This window comes from Heloderma suspectum, chromosome 2 (assembly GCF_057233095.1).
Source record: "Heloderma suspectum isolate Gila_16-S chromosome 2, 16-S_ref, whole genome shotgun sequence".
Lineage (NCBI taxonomy): Eukaryota > Metazoa > Chordata > Lepidosauria > Squamata > Helodermatidae > Heloderma > Heloderma suspectum.
In genome coordinates, this window is record NC_139459.1 from 203520170 (window position 1) to 203545344 (window position 25175).

A 25175-nucleotide genomic window follows, 5' to 3' on the forward strand; every position below is an offset into this window, starting at 1 on the left:
GGGTCATCTTACAGGTGTCCCAGTCTAACTGGGTATCTGTTTAAAATAGGGTTAGGCAATGTTTCTGGGTCGTGGGCACATTTAGCAGTTTGAGAAACTGCCCTGGGCACCACCACAAAATGGCTGTCATGGTAGGTGTGGCAAAGGACAGAGGTGGGGTCTGAGCTCCAACACACTAAACACCTCCTTTGAAGCCACAATTTTCAGCACCAACAGGAACCTATTTTACAGCAATCCCAGCTGCTGGTAAGAAAAAGTGTTATTTTTATTTTTTTTAAGTGGGAGGGATGGGGCACCTTGGTGGGCTCCAAGAAAGGAGTTCAGGGGTGCATTGGTGCTCACAGGCACCACATTGCCTACTTCTGGTTTAGAGGTTCAGGGTATTGAGAGGCAGGCAGGACTTTGCAAAGCCAATGAGAACAAGTGAAAAAGCTTTTAATAAAAGTAATAGAATAAAAAATCTAAGGGATATTTCAAAGCTCTGTACTCTTTGATGGCAACAAATTGCTTATGCCTGGGGGTGTCTGCATGTAAGTCATTATCGTAAGAAATAACACTCTTCTTTTTTTTAATGTTTAGGAAAATAGTTTTAAAAGTATAGAAAGGGGTTTCTGTTGTAACAAACTCAAGGCTTTTCTCTGTTGTACCCTATTACTCTAGCTATATTTCTGGGGGATTATGATGGATAGCACGTTCTGTTTGCTTATGTTAAATACATGGTGTAGTTTGAAACTTCAAACTTTGTCTTTTATGTTATCTCTTCCTAGCCTAGCTTGGTATTTTATATTTTTAATGGATTTTGTTTTTTTAGTAAAGTTACCAGATATTTGGATCTCATTGGCTGACAACATCCTTGACTTCTCTGATGGGTTAATAAAATAAAGATTTCCATTTCTTGTTCTATTAAAGTAATTTTTGGCTTGATTTTACAATAATCAATAATAGATTAATTATTGGCACTGTGACAGTTATGAGTAATAACTTTGTGGTTAAACAAGAAGTTATTGATAATAGTTATAATTCAGGCTTAGAAAAGTTGACCCAAAAATAAACAATATAGCTATACGTGGGCATGCTTCTTCGGTTCATGATCTCCTTGAGTACTGATTCTTAAATAGTGTATGATGAATGAAATTATGTCAGCAGGATGCAGATATAAGGTGCTATGAGAAGGTGAAAAAAGACTTTGTTCTAAATCAAGTTATCATCTATTATTGCTGTTATAAAGGGTCACTGTGATTATTAGGTTGGAACCAGACCTGCGTTTAGCAGAGTTAGGTTGGCACTGGAGCAAAGGGGGCAGGGCAGTAACTTTCACCTATCCCCCCTTTCCCCTGCAGTCCCCAGCACCACGTCTCATGTGATTTCTGAGGTTTGGGGGATGCTCTGTAATAATTTGGGAGGTGGTACTGGGGGCTGAAGGGGAAAGGAGGAGTGGGCAAAAACCATGCCCCGTTGTCATCCTTCCCCTTCGCAGTCAACACCACAAGGAGATGAAGCTTTAGGCTAACACTACTTTATTTTGCTAGAGACTAGCTTCTCTACAAATGCAGATTTCAGGAAGCTCTCAGACTGCTTCAGGCCCCTAAACAACTAATCTGTGATCTAATCAGAGGAGACCAACCGAAGGGTAGTGAAGTTGCTGACAGTCTGCCTATGAACCTTACAGCCAGACCTGCTTTGCAGTGATGCCGTTCCCTTAGGGTGGCTCCCTCCTATGTTGGCTTCCAAGAGTGGCTATCCTGGCGGAGCGTCTGAGCCCTGCCCCTAACTTTTCCTGCTTTGCTTTGCGATGCGCCCTGGTGTATCTCAAGTCATGCCCCTCTTTCTCCTCCTCCTCCTTGGAAACTTGAGTTCTTACAGTGGAGGGAGGGGGCAGTGACTCAGCCTGGGCCATCTGTTTGTCAAAGCCTTTGGAAGAATGTCTCCCAGCATCTTGGCTCACTTGAGAGGGTCCCTCCCCCGGGCTCTAATCTAGCTGTTCCAACTCTGATTCAGAATCGGAGCTGTCAGACATCTCAAGGCACTTGGACTCAACTTTGACACCTGCCCTCTTCCTCTTCTGCAGGGATGCATACCTTTTTTGGCCTAGGGGCTGAATTCCAATTTGGAAAGGTCTCAGGGGACACATTCCGGCAGTGGTGAGGCTAAAGGCACAGGGGTTGGGCTGAGAACAGATGCAAGGCCAGATGCAGTTTGGGCAGTGCCAGATGCAATTTGTACCAATATGGGCGTTTTCCCACCACATATTCAAGTGAAAGCTCAGGATGAAGTCCTAGTGAACCACTTTCAGACATGCAAACCACAGATAATTAGAGTGACTCCCACCTTTATCTGAGCTGCTGGGGCTTTGGGGGCAAGGAGCAGGGTCTGCCAAAGGAGCTGGCAGGCCAGATGGGCCTGTGGGCCAGAGATCCTCCATGCATGCTCTACTAGGAAGCCTCCGCTGGATCCTGGTTCCCTCCACAAGCAGAAGGGGCCCTTCAGTTAATGAAGGGATAAGTCTGGATCCGCCCCCTTGTGTTTACCTTCATTGTCTGCATAAAATGGTTACATTTTTAAATGGTCTGCATAAAATGGCCATTTCATGGTCATTCGGCCCACTATTTGCATTTTTTCCTCTATACTCTAGTCTACCTACCAACTGAGGATTACACTTTATGCATTGACAAAGTGGTTCTTGTCCATGAAATCCTACGCCATAGTAAGTCTTGTATCACTTTAAATACATCCTTGTTTTTTTCTGCAACAGACCAGCATGGCATACCCCTCAAGAACAGGGGTGTTGAATGCCCTTTCAGCCTGAGGGCTGAATTCCATTTTGGAGACGCTCTTGGGGGCGGTTTTGCAGTGGTGGGCAGGGCCAACGGCAAAAGGGGCTGGGCCAAAGGCAGAGGCAGGGCCAAAAATTCCAGCGTATTTTATCTTGAAGCTCTTATTGCCGGAAATTAACCCCTAGGAGACGCATTTGGAATTGGGGGAAAACTACACAAAAGCCAGGAAACCACCTTGATTGGTGGCCGGGGAAAAGGGGGAACCCTGGAGGAGTCACATTGGGAGCCCAGGAGGGTCGGATTTGGACTCCAAGCCTAAGGTTCTCTGCCTCTGCTCTAGACATTGCTTAATATCTAAAACTCTGATCACAGTTGTCACTTTATTTTTGACGATTGAAGTGTGGTTGCTGTATCTACAAGTCTTTTGTGTACAGCAGTGGAGAAGTAATTATCAAAGTTATTCACACTCTCTTGTTGGATTTCTGTTTATACAGATTTCTATGTAAGAATCACCCTTTCATTCAGTCTCTTGATTTGGAATAATTGTTTTTGGACAGAAGTACAAATATAAAATTAATGCTATGTGCATTTCTAGCTGTTCTGAATTATCTCCATGGTTTGTTTGTTTTTTTAGTTGCTTTTATCCATTCCCCCAATGAAATTGTATTTCCTTATTTGTTTTGTTAACAATGCAATTGTTTGAACTGATTTTTCAGACTTTGGGTTCTGGTAAATAGTTTTGGAAGTGTACCAATATTTCTCTGGTCCTTGATCCTTATTTGTTAGGATCAAGTAGTAATTGAGAAAAAAATATTATGGTTAGCGTCCAACCAGAAATCACTTTAGTATAGAACGATATGTCGTATGCTTTTTATTATGAAATACAGCCAGGAAATCTAAAATTGCTTCAGAAAGCCTAGCTGGATCATTAAATATTTTTCTTGGGTCAACCTTTTCAGCGTTTCTAATCTATCCTTCCACTTCGACCTCACATCATTCAGCCCTCATTAAGTGTCTCCCTTACTCCCAAATTCCTATATGGATCTGAATAATTAATTCACTCTCTTCCCAACACTTCCACAGTACTCTTCCACTTACTGCTTATTAACCTCTGTTGAGGGCTTGTTGCGGATATGATGGGTTATATTGGAGATTTTCTGCTAATAAACAATGTTGTATTCTGTGTCTTGTTCTTTTTTTAAAAAAAAATGATATTCTGACCTTATCAGTAATCAAGGTTTCATTCTGTACACCAGGGGATAGGGAACCTGTGGTCTTCCAGATGTTATTGGACTGCAATTCCTATCATCCCTCACCATTGGTTGTGCTGGAAGGACAACATCTGAAGGGAAATAAGTTTCCCACCCCTGCTATAGACCTTCTAAATGAGTTCATCCATGAGAAGCCTGGATTCTGTTTACTAATAGGCTTCATTGAATCATAAAAGCTCTACTGTTTTATATATATATATATATCATTCATTCATATATATATATGTATGTATGTGTGTGTGTGTGTGTGTGTGTCAAAGATGCAAATTGTGTTACAAAATGTTTCTATTGGCCTTTCCATTGGTCAATAAGCCAGTTAGTGAAGATTTTAATCTGATTTGCTGCTTTTCCCTATAAGGTTTATGAATTTGTTTGCATATCTAACTGCAATAGCTTTGTTTAACCAAGCCTAATACCACTCCTTATAATTGCCTGTTTTCTGGCATACCTTTCATTCATTCATTTTGTATGCGCCATAGGTTGAACTTCAGTTTCAGTTAAACCGCTTACCCCTCTGTGAAATGCATTATGCCTTGGACAGAATCAAGGACAACAATATTCTCTTTCCAGATGTCAACATGATTCCCACAATACCTTGGAGTCCCAACAGGTACAAAAATACACTTTGATACTGGTAGTTAGTATATTAATATTATTTTGCATTCCTTGTAGCTCAAAGATGTCCTTTCATTAGACCTTCTTTGGGGTGTAGGAATGGGAAGTGAAATATCTGTAAGTAGTAAAGCAAACATCTTTGAGATCAGGAGATCAGCTTTCTTTGTTCTCTCTGATATCAAAAGCCTGTTGTAATGAATTGTATCCTGTATGACGGAAGCTACTTTAATAAACAAACTGTTCCTATTTGCACATCACTGCAAATAATGTGCATATTCATAATTATATTTATAGCTGTCCTTATCCACAAGGGCTCATGTTGGTTTATAACAAGCTATCCAAATATACTGGGTCCTGCCCTAAATTATTTAAAGTGGAACTGTAATGACAGTCAAGATTGGGGATGATAGGAATATCAGTAGCTAATTACCCAGGTGGCCTGGGCATGTATCCTCCAGAGTAAAATGTGGTGGGAACCACAAGATTACTCTATTCTTACTCCATGCCATTTTACATTTCCTCTGTAACATCTGATACTAATCACTGGAGAAGGTAGAGTACTTTACTTTACTTTTGATTTGATCTACTAGGCCAGCAGGTTACAGGATGGCAAACTTACCAAATTGCTGAGATTTTATTGTGTCTGTACATTTAATGTGCATGTATTGTGAGAAGAACAATAAATGCAAATGTTTCTGGGATGGGAGGACTCAAGAGTACATTTACAACAAAGCAATAACAGTTATGCAGGAAGCAAAGGATATTTTGACATGCAGGAAGTAAAGGATATTTTGATATTTGCGTTTCCCCCCTGGATTGCCATGTAGAAGGCCACTCTGAGTTTGAACTTGTTCCCAGCCTTGGCCACATTTGGCTGAGTGAAAGTAAGGTAAGGTAAAGCAAGGCTATGTGATCTAGAACAGTATTCTAGTGAGGAAAGGAGCAATAAAAGGCACAAAATTATTCCAGATAAAAGTACAGAATTTCTCAAGTATTTCTTCTTGTGAGAGACCTCATCTTTGGTATAGCCTCACCTTCTCTTCAACTGTTAGGAGGTATGAGTAGACAAAGGTTTCCAAAATCAGTGAGAGAGGATTCAAGGAAAATTTTAAAGTAAAAACTAATGGAGGACGACCCTTTCAGCAAAGGGTGATTTAATTATATGGATTGGACCAGAATCCCAAGGCAATTGAATTGAAAGGAATGGCCCACCAACACCTTTTATTCGTATGTCCTGTGATGGTACTGTCCCAGCAAACGTGTTTGTTAAGCAAGGCTAAATAAACACACAGCCCAGCAGGGCATTTACTCCTGTGTAACTGCCGTGCTGCACTTTGTTTCAGTGGCCTATGTGCATGCCTGCATGTGCGTGCATGTGTGCGCATGTGCACGCACACACAGAGGATAGTATAGGGGCAAGGAGAGATACCCTTGGGAAACCTTGTCCCAAGAACAAACAGGCTGGTGTAAGCAGAGCCACAAAGGAAATAATTTTGTTTATATTGATCATCATGAAGAAAATAACTTTAAAATCAGACCTTTACAATATGGAAGTAGCACTTGTTTTCTCTTAGAAAATTAGTTGGTTTCCATGTGGGAAAACAGGAGGATTTAATCTTCTTACCTTGGAGTCCTCAATGGCCACTGGCCAGTATATGAATAGGATATTCCATATTACTGTCTAATGAATAATTCAGCAGTTTTGGAGAGTCTGAAACAGGGTTCAGAAGGAAGCTGAAATGAGCAGTTTCTGAGGGACTAATACCTGGAAAGAGCCACACAAAACTGTTATCGATTTTCCATTCTACTAATGAGTGGATTAATGAGTTGCCTCATCAGCCTAACAGTAATAGTAGTGCATGGTGAGCCCTGTTCTGCAAACAGAAGATGAAGCTTTGTGGGCTGGTCCTTCTGATAATTCCCCTGTTTCTTTGCAGTGGCATGTCTGAGCGCCAGCACCTAGGGGATCTGCCTCACTGGAGTGGATTGAGTAGTGCAGTCTAGTTTGTTCTTGAAGATTATGGTTATTAACTCTTTTGGAGTGGTTCATTCTGTCTCCTTAACTACCGGCATAACTTTTAGTCATCTCAACTTACGTGTTCCAGGCCAGCTGGATGAATTTTCTAGGCTTCTTTCAACACTTCGTATGACGTTTCCTCAGCAAACTAGCTGCCTTCTGCCTTTTCAGAGGGTTGGTTCTGGGTTTTCCCCCACCAGGGGGAGCACTCCCTGAGTAAAGTCCACTCAGGACACTCTGGCCAGCAGTAACCAGGGAGATGATCTTTGCCAATTCCCCCTCCCTCCCTCTGCAACCCCAGCGCCATGTACTGTGCTCTTCTGGAGGGCCCCCCAACCCTCTGAAGCAGATTTTTGAGAGTCATAGGGGCTGCAGAGGGAGGGGGAATCAGTGAAAATTGCTTCCTCCCTCATTCCACCCATGGAAAAGCTCCGCTGGATCAGAAGTCTTCTGCAGATGGAGCCTTTCTGTCTGCGGGAGGCAGACTTTAGATCCAGGCCATAAACTCTCTTAGGAAAACTCACAGCAAAAATTCACAATAGCAGTGGAGGTTTGGGGGAGAATAAACCACTCCAAAAGAATAAACCACTAGGTACGGCTACATGAGTTAAAAATGGATAAGGCATGCAAATATAACAATATATTTGCAACTGTAATGATATATTAGATGTGACCACCCCCATTGGCCCTGGTCCACATGTGGCTGCGATATAGCACTCCCCGGGGGCAAGCCCCAACATGAACAGAACTGCTGGTTTCTGGAAGGGGCAGATCCTGCCGCTTCCAGAAACAAACTCTACATCCCACATTTTTTGTGATCCCTGATCCTGCAGGGGTTGCACTTGGTGAACCCTGCTTCTGCACAAGCATCACCTTCACTATTTTGGGTGAGGGTTTGTTACTGAAATTTTATTATAACTAATGATCTGTATCTGTGGCTTAAATCCAGTGTCATGCGAACAGATTTCCCCTTGCTCTACTCTCTCCTGCAGCACTCCATGCACCTTCCAGATCTGCTCTGGAGGGTCTTCCAGCCTGCTGAAGCAGATTTGGGGGTGCATGGTGGGCTGCAGGGGGGAGGGGAAAGTGTTCTACCAGTGGTTTCCATTCCGCTAGTGGACAGTCAGGGTTCGATACAGCCCATTATAATTAACCCTTGTAAGGCAGTCCTCTATTACTATTTTATACATTACCATTTTATAAATATGATTTTAGTCCAATAATACAGAGTGAATGTTACAACTAATTTTGGCAGCATATTGCTCCCCAAACATTGAGCCCAGTGAATTTTCTGGAAAAAATCCCACTGAAGTCAGTGAGATTGTTTCAGTAGAGATCACTATAGTTCAATATAGTTCAATTAGATGGAAAGGAAAAGAAGAGTTTGGTGTCATCAGCATACTTGTGACACTGAACCCCAAAACTCTGGACAACCTCTCCCAGTGGTGGCATGTATGTGTTAAATAGCATGGGGGACAAAACAGAACCCTGAGGAACTCCACAGGCCAATGGCCAGGGAGTCAAACAGAAGTCCCCAAGCACCAATAAATATACTATTTCTGTCTAATGTTTCTGTATTTTTTTACTAATTCAAGATGATCTTCCCTTCTAGTTTCTATTTCTATTTTGGCTTTACATCCATATCATTTTTCTAGCTCTTACCAGGTTCTTTCTTCAGCTAGCTGTTCAGAGCAGTCATTTGCAAAACGAATGCAATAATCTTTCTAACATCTTGTTTTTACCCTTACAACTAGCTACCACTTAGTGCAAATATTCCAAGTCTATGAAATTAACACCAAGATAGAGATCACATTACAAAAGTATGATCATATGGACTTCAGTGGCAGGTGTTTTTTACCATCTATGCCTACTTTTAAATCTGTTACTGCTTATAGAAATCATGAACCTGTTATTGAATCTGTCTAGAGCAGTTTCCTGTCCTGATGCTCAATTACGTTAACAAACTTGCTGTACCAGTACTTCCAGGACTCAGATGCAGGCTTTTTTTCCTGTTCACTACCATTTTAAAGAGAGGTTTTACAGTTGGCTGCAATTTTTTTTTTTGAGTTATGCAGTTTAGTACTTTTTAAAAATCTGGTTTGGGCTTTAGTTCATCAAAGATAATGAGTGATGTCTATTTGAATGTGGTAAACAGATTTGAGTGATTTTTTTCTTCTTCTTTAAAAAAATATACATACATAAATTTCTATATATCCATAGCAATTAATACATATGAAATGCATATATATGTGAAATTACATCTTATTAGCAATTATAGTAAGGGACAATACAAATTCCTTAGGTTTCAACAGAAGTGAACCAGATATCCAAGTAAGTATCCATTTGGAGGTGGCATCTATATGCCACCCATTCAAATGTTGAAAGCATTATAAGGTCCTCAATCCATTGCATTATAGGAGGTGAGCATTTATCGTTCCAATGTTTTAATTAATTGGCTGTCAAGAGGATGTGGAGAATCCATTTACACTGACCATTCATTAATTTCCATGAAGCAGGTAAATAATTTAAAAGATGTGTACATCAGGAAATACTAAAGACTGTTCCAGTACAAAATTTATCCATATAATAACCTCCGCCCAGAAAGAAGCAACTACTCAACATTGCCAAAACATATGTTTTAAAAAAGCATTAGTTGCACTGTACTGCCAGCAATTAGCTGAATTAGATAATCCCTTATTAAAGAGACCTTGTGGTGTCCAATAGATACAAAAGTTTTTGCTGAATAAGACGCAGCCTAAAATTAATAGATGAGATAGGTATAGACACCAAAGCGGCGATCCACTGATTAGGTGGAATGGGACAATACAATTCCTTATTCCATTCCTGCTTAAAATCCTGTATATCATATTTATTGACCAATAAGAAGTTTTATACATATGGTTTTATGTATAAAATAAGAAGTTTTATACGTCACTTTGCTTGACCAGCCTCAATAAGTACTTATAATAATGACGGAGACTCTGATGCTGTAAAAGCAGCTGGGCCAAACCTAGATACTAACAGATGCTGCAATTGCAATATTGCCATTCAGCCATAGCTGGCAAGTTATATTTGGCACTCAAGTTAGAAAATGACAAAAACTCATCATCGGCACCCAACAGTTGACTCAAAGTAAAAATCACCTCATATGTCCCTGTCTGTCACAAAAACATTTTCTTACCAATTTTAACATCTGGATTGCCCCATAAGGTTAATTTATCATGAGAAAATGGATCAAAGTGTAATTGACGTGACATTACGTGCCACACATCTCTAACTGTAGAAATGGTCATTTTTAAAATCTGGTTTGGGCTTTTGTTCATCAAAAATAATGAGTGATGTCTATTTAAATGTAAGTGGAGTGAGTGATAAGTTAAAAAGTATTGTATTGATTTAATGATGTGTCTTTTTAATTGAGTTGTGATTATGAATGTGATGGGCAAAGAGGAATTGCACAGAAATCAGTGTTTTTGTTTGTTTTTAAACTGAAGTTTAAAAGAAGCCAGTGCAACCAACATGTGTGAAACAGTTTGTTTTTTACTTTATCATTTATCCCGAACATTAATTCAGATTGTAAAAATAGTACAAGAATATGGTGGTATAATGTTTGTTTGAGATATGTATTTGGATAATTATGAAGTCATTTCATTTTCATTCATGGCATTTTGATGTTGCTAAATGTCCTGCTTTCTATTGTGCAGACAGTGGGATGAGCAATTGGATCCTAGGCTCAATGCAAAGCAGAAAGAGGCTGTTCTGGCTATCACAACTCCACTCTCAATACAATTGCCTCCTGTTCTTATCATCGGTCCCTATGGGACAGGCAAAACCTTCACTTTGGCTCAGGCAGTCAAGCACATACTCCAACAGCAGGATACTAGGTGAGATGGGATGAAATATAGATATTTAATTGGAAAGCAAATGCCACTTGAGGGGAAGTTAGCAGTACAGAATCTCCATCCAGCTTTAAAAAAACATCCATCATTGTTTCATACAGATATACAGGAAAGAATTTGGCAGTCTAAAGATGTAGTCTCTCCTTAGAAGAATGAATTAAAATTGGCAAGGCGTTAAACAAATGCATTGCATTATACGTAGAAAGCTGTGCATTGTGTAGAATTATAATAGATACCTTTATTTTAAAACATTAGTTTAAGTGTTAAATGATTTTTAAAAGCTGTGTTCAAAGTTTACATCTTCCCACAGAAATTAGTTAGAAGCATCATTGAACCATAAATTCACAGACTAATTTCACTGAAATAAATGTATGAGGAAGATGGTCACTATTTTTTTGTATTTTTACTGCTTTGAATGATTTTCTGTTTCTTCATTGCTTTTTTATTTGCACCATTTATTCCAGCAGGATTCTCATTTGCACCCATTCTAATAGTGCTGCTGATCTCTACATAAAGGATTATTTACATCCATATGTAGAAGCAGGCAATCCCCAGGCGAGACCTCTCAGGTATTTTTTAAGGCTTATTATGTATCTTTACAATAACTTAAGAAAAGGTGTCTATTCCAAATAGTTTTGAAAAACATCAGGCTTATTGGCATTTAAAAGCAGTGCTCTTGCATAACTTAGAAATGAAAATGCAAAATGGAACAATGTCAGTGTGGGTTTGTTTCATGCATTAAAAATAAAGACATCCTTTTTTAAGCCTTTCTTTTGTGGATATATGTGCTTTTCTAACTGAACAAATTTTGTTATGGTCCTCTAAAAAGCTACTAAGATTTCTTTTTAAAAATGAGATACTAATTGGATTTTGTTGGGGGGAAATGGTGTCTATAAATCAAAGAAGTGTCAATTTGGAGAAAATGTCTATCAAAGAGCTTACATATTTAGAGAATCATGTGAAATTAGTTCAGTATCAAGCTGTTTGTGTATTTAAATGAACATGTCCTGGGTATTAGGGGAATTAGCAAAGTAAAAATCCCAGAGGAGAATTTAATTCCTTCCTGTGGAATGAAAAATTACTCCCTGCTGGGAATGCTTTGCTTATATTTGTATCTGGAATATGTAGAATTTTGTTTAATAATAGACATACATTTAATTTAATCTGAGAGTTCATTTAGCTGCAGATCCTGCTGCTAAAATTTGATTTACCAATGCATGCCACTGTCCTGAAGTTGGTAATGGAAGGGGCCTTTCTGCAAAGCAAGTGTTTTATATTTAAAATGAGACAAAATTACTTCTGAAGTTGCATCATTGTTCTAATGCTGTGTGTAATGAAAGTTGCTACATTGCTGGCAGCCCTAGGATCCTGGCAAGGTTTTTCCTTTCCTGTTTTGATGTTATCTTGGAATCAGAATGCCCATTTTCCTCTATAACATGCTAGGAAAATAGAATGGGCAAGGATCTCTTAGGACATCAAGGCCAACCCTTTCCCAGAAGCAGGAATCCTACCTTAGAGTAATCCTTGGCATATGGTCAGACACCATTAGATATATAGCTGAAAGCGACCCCAAGATTGTCTGACTTCATGGCCAAATCCACCCATGGGGAGTACTTCAGACCAAGAAATGTCCTGAGTACTGGAGGACAAATCTTACTATTCTCTCCCTACATCAACAGTGAATGTGAGCCTTTGGGTAATTTGAGGGTGGTGGTGCTGGTGCTGTGAAAACTGTACATGTGCTTTCTTCAGAGGATTTGTATTTTCCCCTTTCTCCTTCTGTCCAGACTAGAGGCAAAGTACTGGGTTGCATGAGTTGCATCCTTAAAGATATCTCTGGGGAAATGGGTTTTATTCATACTCAACAATAATTTGGAGTCAGGATGCAGTTTTATGTCACACTTGGGGGTTTTTATTTCCTCCATAGCATTTGGCTTGGCTCACTTGAACAAGTCATTTGTAGGTGTTGGATGTGCATGTATTCTTTGTGAGGGCCGTGGCTCAGTGGCAGAGCACATGCTTTGCATGCAGATGGCCTCAGATTCAATCCCTGACATTTCCAGTTCCAAGGATTGGATTAGTAGAGCTGGAAAAATCTATATCTGAGACCCTGAGGAGCTGCTGCCAGTTGGGTAGACAGCACTGAGCTAAATGTACTTATATGTTTTATATATTCACTGCTTGTGCCACACTGCTGTCTGAGACAAACTGATCTGGTAATGGAAGACTGGCTTTGGCAGGCTAGGGGTTGAATGGTTGTACTAGGATTGGATGGAATTTTGTAGTAAAATCATAATGTGGAAATCTTATTGGGTTAAGTAATGGTTTGGGATTGTGAAAAAGAGGGTAATATTGCTAGTCTAAAATTAATTTCACATTTCAAGGGTCAGTTTTTAGCCTTGAATTGGGTACAGGATATCTGGAAAGTTGCTACACATTAACTTACATAATTTGGCCTTTGGGAATAAATACCAATCTGAAAGCTTTTAAAAAAAAGAAACTGTCTAAAGTCAGTCAGATAGTACGTTAAAAGCTAATTTTACTTTTCTTTCAAGTGGTTCTTCTATGAATTAAAATGATCTTTATAGCCTGCTTACTTTAATCTATATTGTATTACACTTGTGTTGCACTTGTGTTGGTGAATCTTCTGAGCTGAAAATCTGGCTGCGTGGTTCAGAATGTTCAGTTGCTCTCACAAAGCAGATTTCTCTCACAGAAGCTGGTGTGCAACAAGGGTTGTCAGTATGGGATGGCTGAGTTATGTGAGGAGGGCTCGAGATGCAGAGAAACAGATGGAAAGTGCAAAGGCAAGGAGGCTGAAGGAAGGATGCAGAGAAGTGGACTAACAGAAAGGAACCTGTAGGTAGGCGAATCTTTAGGAAAAGGCCAAGGACACCAAGAACTGAGTCAAGAAGGAGTTAATCAAAGAGAGGGCTTGGAAAAAAGCTCACAGCTCTGAAGGAAAGGAGGAGCTGTATACTCCTTGGTAAGGGAGAGAGGAGTGTGAAGAAGGCTGTTCAAGTCAGTGACACTGTGACCAAGTCTGGACAATCAGTGGAGGAAAAGTAGATACTGTTGCTTATTTTCCCTGCCCTGTGCATGCTGCTCACATACCTGCCATCTCCCTAATTACCCTCACCACAGCATGAGTTGCCATGTCATTCAAACCCAGCGGGGTGTGCAGCAAGGGTGGCTTCCAAACCACCCCATAACCCCTAAAACAACATATGTTGATGTAGGGGTTACAACAACAAGAAGCCCTAATTACAGTCAAGGATAATTAGGGAAATGGTGGGCAGCATGTGCAGGGCAGGAAGAAGAAGCCACCATGGCTTCTTTTCCCCTCTGATCATCTGAACCTGGCCAGTGACTGGGTTCATATGACCTGGCAACCCATCGTGGGTAACTAGCCAAAATGGGTTGTTGTGTCATCTGAACCTAGACTACTTCCCTCAGGGTGGCTTGTTTTTCGGCAACAAGCCACCCTGACAACCCATGGCTTGTTCTTGGGGTTGTTTGATCCACAGTGGGTTGTCATGTCATATGATCCCAAGAGAGCAATTTCATCATGGTTTGCAGGGATCAGCTACAGAGCCGCTTGGCAAGAGTAGCAAAAGCTGTGCTCGCTGCCGCCAGTGACAGACCCTCCACTGATGCCCAAGTGGCACTTCGGAGCGACTGTCACTGGTTCACCCCCCTTTTTAAAAAAAGAATTTGGCCCCAGAAAATTGTGCAATTGTGTTCATAATTTCGTTGTTGTTGGTTTTCCATAAGTGCACAAGTGTGCTCTCACGCCTGTCTGATATGTGTAGTCTTGCCTGGTCAATTTCCTTGTATGTTTTAACTGTCAAAGGGAGCTGTAAAGTGGAGTAGATAACATACATGGAAACTGACAAGGTGAGACTTCATATAGGCTAATTTGCACACATTTGCCAGGGACCAATAGCTGAGTTGTCAATTGAAAAGTTCTGCAACGGGGAAAAAAGTGGCAAAAGTAGGTGCACCAAAGGGGGAGGGCACAAAATCTCCCCTTTGGCAATGTGAACCTGTCACTTTCAAGTGTTAGACTGACACTTCTCAGTGTCCCTCGCCTTTTCAACACTTTCCTGAGTCGCCAGCTACTCCTTTTTGGCACACTTACTGCTGTAGTTACTGTGGTTCCCTGACAGTTCTAAAAATAACCCTGAGAAGGCAGCTGCATGGGATAGAGTGAATAGATCCCCATTGTGTGTGTATGTGTGGGTGGCTTGGGGTATAAGTGATGCTGGTGCCCCATTTGTCCTGCCCCACTCTGCCACCCAATTTTTTTTTTTAATTTCAGGAAAATTTGCACATTTTGGGGGACTGGGAAATGTATGCAAATTTAATGGCTGGGAAGTACAATGAGGGGAAATTTGCGCACCTGCATTAACTGCTCTGTTACTGCCTATATGAAGTCTCGCCTTGTCATTTTCCATGTATGTTACCTACTCCACTTCACTGCTCCCTTAGACAGCTGAAATAAACAAGGAGATTGACCAGGCAAAACAGCTGTAAGAGTGCACTTGTGAAAGACCACCAAAAATAATAATTAAAAAAATCGGAACACAACTGCACAATTCTCTGTGGCTGACACCCCCCCATTGCACGTTTGTGAGGCTCTGCAAAAGAAAACCCGATCAAAATGGGGTAGTGATAGGAGCGGGTAGGGGGAGACACAGTCAGGTTAAGCCATGAAGAGCAGTGAGATACCGGCTGGAGGATTGAGGGAGAATGAGGGAGAGAACAAGCCACAGTGAGCCCAGTCCTCTGTGAGATGCATTGCGGGGGTTTCTGTGAACAATGCACACTGTGTAGCTTATTTGCAGGGTGCCTTAGTGTGATGTGCAAACACAGCCATTGGCTGAAGGGATAAAATAGGCACTGGCCTGAAAGTAAAAAAAAAAATAGTGAGTGGTGGAGACATGATGGTGAAGAAAGGAGGATTTGAGGCAAAAGAGGTTTGGAAGGCTGGGTACTGAGGACCAGGAAGCCAAGGAGGCCTAGAGTCTCACAGAAAGCTCTCCAGTTGTGGTGTCTTTGGTCACTGTGATTGTTGCCCCCTTAGGCTGCCAGGTCACAAGTGGGGCTGAATACCATACTTAGATTGGAACTAACCGGACAGTTCTTTGGATGCTCTTTCTAGTTTGGTTATAATTGTCACTAGGTCCTCAGTATTTTTAAGGAAATGCTGTGAGTTACATATGAGGTGTTATGGGCAGTTCTCTTCCTTGGCTGATTTCTCACTTTCACAGTGTGGCCTGGTTCGCATAATCAAAACAAGCCACCGTGGCTTAAACAAGTTGCATAGTTCTGGCCACAACTTATCATGTTGTCCGAACCTGGGCAGCATGGTTTGTTGGAGGGTTAAACTACCCTCAAATATCCTTATAACAGCCCACGGGCTTGTTTTGGTCATGCGAACTGAGCCTGTGTGTGTGTTTATGTGTTAAGGATTGTTCACTTTAAAAAAATAAAGCACTATCACTGGCTTCTTTGGAGTCTGTTCATTTCTGAACTTTGAACGAGCTGTGAAAAGTAGCAAGAGGGTACAGTGAGATAAGTGTTACTTCACAGTCGCAAGACAGAGCTATGCTAGACCTGGAATATAAAACCAAATTGCTGAGATCACTGTTGTCTCACTGAAGTGGAACAAACTTTCTTCAACATAGTCCTGCTTTGCAAACACTTCTTATTCTAGCTGATTGGAGGATATCCATTAATGAATTTTGTATTAAAATTGTTTTGTGACTGATATTTTCTATAAAATATGATCTAAAAATTGCAGTCTGACAAGCAAAAGAGAATGTCATTATTTGAAACTGGAAGATGTTATATGGCATTTGCAACTTTTGGCTAATGGTGATGTAACAGTATTGATGTAAATTTCTGAATTCAACAAATGTAGTTTTATCTGTTGAATAAAAATTTCAGGGTTCCATCCAACATCATGTAGGTGGACATCCAGTCATGCAACAGCATTTTCCTTTCTTCTGTGCACCCCCTGCATACATGAAATCTGCTTCAGAAGGTCCCCCAACCCTCTGGAGAAGATTTGGGAAGCGTGCAGAGAGATGGGGGAATCCACTTCATCAGCAGTGTCACTTCTGCTGTGAAGCAGATGCAACCCATAAAATAAATGTAGTTGAAATTCTAAGTTTTGAATAATGTTAAAATAGGAGGCAGTGAAATTACTATGATGCTAATAGGAATGGCATGTAATTTTTCAGAGTTCCATTAAAAGAGTATTGGGATGTGGCCCCTGAGATAACAATATTATGTTGTATAGCTTCTAAAAGCCTGTTGGGAGTTTGTACGTTCACTCTAATAATAATAATAATAATAATAATAATAATAATACATTCCTGTTTTCAAGATGGCGGAGTGCCCATAGTTGCTAAGTAAGCAGTACTTACTATTTGTTATAAAAATTTGCATCCTGCCTTTTCAAATGTATGCCAAAGGAAGCTAACAATGATAATCACAAAATTACAATAAAACACAGTAAAATAACAAATCACAAACTACAACAGAGGGGATAAACCAACAGGAAACTAAAACAGCCATAATGCAATGACATAATGTAGAAAAACCTGCTGGAACACAAAGCTTGTTTTGTGTTATTGGCTTTCTGCCAAATGACAAAGGGGTGTGAGCCTGAATGGACACCCCTGGGCAGGAAATTTTAGAGCCTGGGGGATAGCCACTGGGAAAGCTCTCCTGCATTTCTGCCAAATTCACTTCAGATGCAGTGGAAAGTGGAAGAGAGCCTTTCTTCGTAATACATGGGCAGATTATTATTGGAGAAGATGTGCCTTTAGGTAGGTCCTATTGTGATTCATACACTATAGATTAAGGATGTACCTGTCATATTTGGAACAGCTATTTGCATGTATTCTACTGATGTACACTCAGTGGAGAGCTGCAGTTTGTGCTTGTCCCAGCACCGGCATGTATGCATGTAGTCACTTCAAATGATCTGTATACACTGCATGTAAATATAGTGTACATCATTCCATAATATGTGAAGTGGTTCATAGCTCTTTACCCCAAAACAATCATTTTTGTTTGAGTTTAGCAATCCATCACTTGTTATTACTTATGGTCAGCGGCTGGCATAGCTTGAATAGTTGCTTTTGAGAAAAATGGTTGATAATATTTTTTAGACTTTTTTAGCTTTAATTTTCTAGCTTCCTTGAATCCCTTCCATATTTTTAGACCTTAAAGTATGAACTTCTTCAGGGGGCATTTCCTTTCCTGTAATGGATAAAAGTTGCATTATCTGCATATATTACATTGTTTCTGTCAGCTGTGTCTAATATCTTTGATCATTGGTTGCTTTCTCCTATTTGATTGTGTTGACCTGTTTCTAGTAACATTTGTAGCAAAAGTATTGCTCTCTATCATCACTATTTCTAAAAGTGAACTTAGGTTGTGAGTGCCATCAGGATTGTAGCTAAATCAGAGCCACTGAGAAACAAGAGAGAAGTATCAGAATGCTTAGGGGAACTCCAAGGTTTGTAAAAGTATAAAAAAATATTTTAATAAACAACCTAAGGGGACAACAAAGCTCCCTGAAACAGTCCAATGAAGACTGAGCACGCTTAGTAGCCATGGAATGTAGAGTGACAGTTGGAAAAGAAAAATAGAAGGTCATATAGTTTAATGAGGCTGGGGGATCTGAAGCAGTGTCTCAGATGAGGAGGGCTGCAGCTCAGTGGTAGAATACATGCTTTACATGCAGAAGATCCCAGGTTTGATCCCCGGCATCTCCAGGTAGGGCAGGAAAAACTGTCTGAAACCCAAGAGAGACACTGCCAGTCAGTGTCAACAATACTGGGCTAGATGGACCAAAGGTCTGATACAGTATAAGGCAACTTTCTATGTTCCTATGACAACTGGAGCATGTTGGAAGGAACATGTGAAAGAAGATGGTCCTAAAGGTAGCAAGGTCCCAAGCTATTTAGGGCTCTAAAGGTTAACACTTACACCTTGAATTGAGCCCAGAAACAAACCATTAAAATAGGCATAACATAGTCAAAATTCTTGACTCCCACCAGCAACCTGGCTGCATCATTTTGCACCAATTGCAGTTTCCAGAGGCTTTTTGGGAACAACCCCATGTAGAGCATGTTACAGTAGTCAAATCTGGAGGTAACTAGGATATTAATTAGTGTGGGAAGGACCACCTTTGTCAGGAATAGTGGTAGCTGGCGAATGGTGACAGCTTTCCAGCCAAAGCTGGAAAATGGCACTCCTCATAACCAAAGTCTCCTGCACATCTAGCAAGAGTGCCAGATCACGGAACACCCCAAACTATAAATCTGATCTTTCAAAGGGAGTGCAGCCCCATCCAAGATAGGATGAACAGCTAATCCCAAATCAAGTAATCCACTTACCAGCAGTACTTCCATCTTTCCAGGATTAAGCTTCACCTCGTTTTTCCCATCCAGTCCCTTACAGCAGTTCGATACTTCTGCCACCTTCCTAGGAGCAGATGAAAATGAGAGAGCTGAGTATCATCAGCACACTGATGACTCCACAGCCCAAATCTCCAGATGAACTAAGAGGTTTCATGTAGATGTTGAATAGCATGGGGTACAATATGGAACCCTGCAGAACCCCATAGGCCACTGGTGGCCAAGGGAAGGAGCTGTGGTCCTCCAACACCACCTTCTGGTTCCTGTCAGGCATTGAGAGAATCTGCTCAGTACAGTACTGCCAATCACCGTCCTTGGAAACAGGCCAGAAGGATACCACGGTCGATGGTAGTGAATGCAGCTGAGAGGTCCAGGAGAATCAACAGATTTACACTGCCCCTGTCTGTTTCCTGGCACAAGTCATCCTCTAGGATGACCGAGGCAGTTTCCATCCCCAAACCAGCCAAAAGCCTGACTGGAAAGCATCTAGACAATCAGTTTCATCCAGGAGCTGTAATGCCACTACTTGTTGGCACACGTCCAGAAAAGTTAGATTTGAAACTAGGCTATAGTCATTCAGGTCCAAAGCCCTAGCCACCATAGCCAATGCCGAGGGATGATAGGAGTTGCAGTCTAACAAGGTCTGGAGGACCACATGTTCCCAGCCCCTGGTCTAGAGAGGAAGAAAAATGCTTGAAGAACCTAAAGGACATGCAGACTGTATTAACTGATAAATTATGTCTGCGGCTGAAAGCAGTAGAGATAGGAAATGTATGTGTCAGTTCAAAAAAAGGAAAATGGAGGGCAGAGGAAGAGAGGGGATCAGGGGTGATGCAAGATGTCTTGCTGCCTGAGATGGGAGGGCATGCACCCCCCCCCCCAGCCTCTTCACCTCCACTCAGTGCCTCGCAGGGAGGGTCTTTACTCCGAGTGAAGCACTGAAGTGGATGGCTCCTCTGGAGAGCTGTGCCAGCTGCTTTCCTGCTGCAGAACGGGAGAGCTGCATGGGCTGTGTTGCTGCTGCGGCTCTCCAGAGAGCCCACTTGCTCAATGCCTCATCTCAGGGATCCTCAGAACAAAGCCTTGGGTGGGTGGTTGCTCTGGAGAGTTGTGTGGGCCCCTTTCCTGCTGCAGCATTTGCTCTCTGGAGCGCCCACTTTCCCTGATGCTTTGTTCTAAGACCAAGGCATCTATGCCAGTAGAGATACATATGCAACTCAGTTAAAAAAGGGAAATTTGTGGTGGCATCAGGCGTTGGGAGGAAGCGCACACAAACTGCTGTCTCTCTCAATCTGTCACTTGAGGTGGGGAATTCACCTCACCTCTGGATGGAATTGACCTGCCCAAGCGTCTTACCACTTCTCCTAAGTATTCTGGAGCTGAGGGAGGCTGTTGAGGTTGGGGTGTGTATATGTGAACCATAAGCATGAACCACTCCTCCTGCACTGTACAGGATTGGTTAGAGGACATATTTTCCCCTTCCTCCAGGACTGGGTGCCCTCCATGGTATAGCTATAAAATGCTCAGGATTTTGGCTGGTGGCTGTGTGGCACAGTAGGGGAAGGCTTTGGGATGGGGGAAGAAGAGGGTCCCTTACCCCTTACTTGTTCCTGAATCACTCTCTCACTCCACCCCATCCTCCAACCCCCAGTTGGCATGGCCTGAATAGGATTACAAAGCTCCTGTTCCAGACTGTCCAGAGCCCTGAACAAAAGCACTCTTCTTAGCCAGTGTGGATACACTGCAACATGTTGTTGTAGGTCCTACTTGTTTTAAAATAACCTGAAAGGGTGCTCTTGAATAGTTCTTTACCTTCTTTTTGTGAACCTCCCAGAGAGCTTTGGCTATGAGGTGGTATAGAAATATAATAGGAGCAGCCCACGCCAGAGCTTCCTGTCGGCCGTCGCCACCCCCAGCTCCCCCAGGGTCGAGTCCGTCACCTCCAGAATATCATCCATCCACCTTGGTCGGCCCCTCTTCCTTTTGCCTTCCACTTTCCCTAGCATCAGCATCTTCTCCAGGGTATCCTGTCTTCTCATGATGTGGCCAAAGTACTTCAGTTTTGCCTTTCATATCCTTCCCTCAAGTGAGCAGTCTGGCTTTATTTCCTGGAGTATGGACTGGTTTGGTCTTCTTGCAGTCCAAGGCACTCTCAGAATTTTCCTCCAGCACCACAGTTCAAAAGCATCTATCTTCCTTCACTCAGCCTTCCTCATGGTCCAGTGGATTTATTATTTACATTGGGTTGGATCCAGACTGGGACTTACTTGCCCCTTTGATTTCAGTAGGTCTACTCTAAGCAAGACTAAGTCTGAATTCAGCCTTTTATAATTTGTTATATTTATATTCTCTTTTTCCTCCAAGGAGCTCAAGGTGCCATTAATGGTTCTTCCTTATCCATTTTATCCCACACAACCCAGTGAAGTAGGTTAGGCTGAGAAACAGTGACAGGCCTAAGGTCACCCAGTGTGCTTTGTGGCTGAATGATGATTTGAACTTGAGTCTCTGCAGTCCTAAATGCTCTAATCACTACTCTACACTGGCTTTTTTGATCAGAATCTGGTTTTGCCACCTCTCCAGTTAGGTATTTGTCAGCTCTCTAAAGGGAGATCATCAGATATCCTGGCTTGTCTTGTGTTGATTACCTTAGTTCTATATGGCTATGTATATTATCAGACCTACCGATTTGCGTTCTCCTCCAAAGCTTTGTGCTGTACAGCCCTCAGTAATGATTTAGCTGCGTTTTGATCCAGAATCAGTGGTCTGGGTGCTGCTTGGAAGGCTGCAGCAGTGGCAACTGCAAGTGCTGTGCTCGTGATTGTTCTATAAGTGCTGAAGCATATTGGTCATCTCTGTGCAAATAGATTTTCTATTTCAGGCAGTCTGTTGGCACTGTCCCTCATCAAGACTGCATCTTAAATCAAGCTTTCAAAACACAAAATTTAGGTTGGGGATGGGGGAAGAGTCACAAATTAACACTGCTGCATTGAGAAGATTGCCTTTTCGTTTTTCTTTTGAACTTCCTTATTATTCTCAAAGTATCTAAGAGCACTGTCTTCTAGGACGCTGATAATGGTTGTCTCTTTCCTTTCTGTCTTGGAGTGACAAGCCTTGAATAAACCATTGTGCTTAAACAAGGAATACAAAGTAGGTGAGGTAATGAGTTGTTATTACACCAACTTCACTTGGTGAAGTACAATGCAGTCATTTAAACCTTTTCAGGATCTTCTTTGGGAAGAAGTGAGCCCTCTGGGACCTGACTTACATCATATTTCCCAAAAGACCTTGGTCCAATGAAATGCATTACTGTACTTTCTGTCTGGTTAAACTGCATGTTAGGCAGCAACCAGGTGTAACATTGGCCCAACAGTTCCTTCTCCATTGCACAGCATTCCATTGCAGAGCATCAGAGAAAGAATGGGTGCAAGGGAGTGCTTAACCCTTCCCTACTACTTGCTTTCCCCTGGGATTATACCTCCCTGAGCTGCTTTTATTCCTTTGGGGTTCCAGATCCATGTTTTCAGGTTAAATCAGAATACAGTTGGAAATAAAACAGCTGGGAAGGTTTAGGAAGAAAAGTGTGTGGGTGGGTGACCATTTTAATCTCTCAACACTTTGTAGTTGCAAAGCTTTCCCTCCTGAGAAAGGAACCATCAGGCCAAACTTGTGTGTAGCTGTAGTGAAATGTGCTGTTGTGGCAATTGTCGACCAGCATGACAAGGCTTTCTATATTACCTTAATTGAAGGTGCAGCAAGAGTAGGTGAAGCTCAGTATACCAGGAAGAGCAGATTTCAGGTTTGTATGATCTACTTTTTAAAAAACTAGTGCCAGTTCCAAAACGTTTTCTCAAGGGGCAGCATCAGTCACAAAATGGGGTGACCTGCAGATACAGTGCAGCCCTCAAATGAGTTGGACAAATAAGCAGTAAGAAGGTGGCGATGATGAAGGAGAAGGTGAATGACAGAGCAGACATAAAAACGGGTTGACTAAATGAAGCGTGGAAGTAGGTGTGTGTAGAAGGAGGAAGAAAAGGCAAATGGGTGGGATGAAGGAGGATGAAACAAATGAAGGGGAAAAAAGAGTAGACTGATGCTTGGAGAAAGGCAGAGCAGGCAATGGTTGAGGAGAATGTATGTTCCTGATTTGTGAAAATGTGGCCATACATTTAAGTGTGAAACATTGCAATCCTCTGCACATCTACTCAGATATAATTCCCATTGAGTTTATTGGGGCTTACTCTCAGGTAAGTGTGCATAAGATTGCAGCAATAGACTAGCTCACTATGTTAAATTTACATAAATTGTCCAGTTATTTTCAGTTTAGAGTCACTTTGAAAATGCTGGCATTAATATGGGATTTATCAGCTTGTAATTGCCAAAGGTATTATTAGAGGGTAGTGAAATCAGTGTGCTAAAAAAAATAGCGTTGAGATGTGTTTTTTGGTACACACAACATCAGATGAGTTTACATAATAAAATAAAACATTTCAAAATAGTTCACTATCAATTACAAGAGAAAACGAAATAGTCATGCAAATATTAATATATACTAAGATTTAACAACCCACTAATAATTCATGCTAGGGCCTAGCAACTGAAATACAAAACCATGATTCAAATAGTAGCAAAAATAATGCATCTTATCCAAGACTAAATGTTGCCCGCAACAACACCCCCTAAACTTGGTGAGCTTTATGCTCACTGAGCAGCAGAAGCAGCCTTTGAAGCTGGAGGCAGGAAGGACCCCACCCTCCCAGGCCAGGTAGATAGGAGCTAAGCAGAAAACCATGAACCAGGTCTTCCAGGACGCACAGCTAGATTGCCCCTCGTGGTGACAGTTGGGGTGTATGTGTGTAGACAGAAGCCTGCATATTCATTGATGTATTTTATGAAATGTATGTACCATTCAGTCCATAATAAACATCTGAACAGTGGACAAAACAAATCCAATATAATACAACATTGCAAGAACCTAGGGGGTACAGTGAATCTCTATGCACTCTATGCACACAAATACTTCGCACCTCCCTTTGCAAAACCTTGCATCTTAGTGGAGGCTGGCCATTCTGTAAGGGCAGGTTTTGCTTTATTTCTCCCCATAGGGAAAAGTACATAATCTATTCACGTTGTATTATTTACAAGCCAGCGAAGCCGCCTGAGTTTGACTGCAGAAAATGATTCTTGAGTGGGTCTTGTGATAAGTTGCAAAAGCAGAAGTAGACAAACCTTAGCTGATGCTAATGAATTCCTTGCCCTACCTGTGTGTGTGCTTGCCTTATGCTTACATTTGTGTTTTTTCCTTTGCGTCTCCTCCCTTCTGCTTCATGATGCTTTGCTGCCCTGTGCTCTTTTAGTTCCCTCTACTTCCTGTTCCCCGATACCTGTCTGTGTCTCATGCCCTCTGTTGCCCTGTACACTCTGTGCTGCTCCCTATCAAGCCCTCTGCTTTCATTCACATCTGCCTGTCCGTCTCTGTCTTCTAAATTTCTTAAGAATATGCTGCATCCTGGATATATGCTGCACATCACCTGAAGTGTAATCAGTAGCTTGGCTCCCACTGTCTGGATTTATCTGCTTACTGTGTGTTTAGAGTTATGTGCCATGGATTAATTGATTGCTCTTGGGTCTAGTCTCAGCTTTGGTGTTTCCCATGTGTCAAATAGATTAAGTTTTCTCACATGCTTTCTAAATACTACGTTAATATGCTGCATATGTGTATGGTATATATGTGAGCTGATTTTGTAGTCTGTGGCTGTAGCAGAAATGCTGTTGTATGTTGTAGTCAAATTTGTTGACACTAATGCATAAGGATATAGCAGAACTAGGTTAAAATTTTATGTAGAATGGCCAGAATGTGAAACAACTGAATAACACAGAATTTCATAGAATAGTAGTAGTAGGGTTGGAAGGGGCCTACAATGCCATTGAGTCCAACCCCCAATTTCAGACATACATTATAGGTTGAGACGATTATGAAACTCCATTTCCCTCTATTCCATGTTCTTGTTCTTTCATAGAAGAAGAATGTGAAAATGATGGAGAGGGATTGTTTTTCCAAGGTGAAAATTCAAACAAGGAAAGCTCTGATCATCTTGATTCTTGTGTTCACCTTTTGAATCCAGGACAGGCCAAGGTTTCTGACCAGGGAAGAGACAAATTATAGG

The 25175-nt window shown here is 41.5% G+C and overlaps 1 protein-coding gene across 8 annotated transcripts in view; it reads left to right on the top strand.

The window, feature by feature from the left end:
* The window catches only part of HELZ (helicase with zinc finger), a 165207-nt gene that overhangs the window by 65658 nt on the left and 74374 nt on the right, over positions 1 to 25175 (top strand). For 5 of the 8 annotated variants that reach the window (XM_084837470.1, XM_084837471.1, XM_084837472.1 and 2 more), the window contains exons 13-15: positions 4525 to 4655; positions 10379 to 10558; positions 11038 to 11142. In XM_084837470.1, coding sequence (XP_084693596.1) covers positions 4525 to 4655; positions 10379 to 10558; positions 11038 to 11142 — 416 coding nt within the window. The remainder of the gene's footprint in view (positions 1 to 4524; positions 4656 to 10378; positions 10559 to 11037; positions 11143 to 25175) is intronic. The other 3 variants (XM_084837474.1, XM_084837475.1, XM_084837476.1) reach the window with 1 other exon arrangement.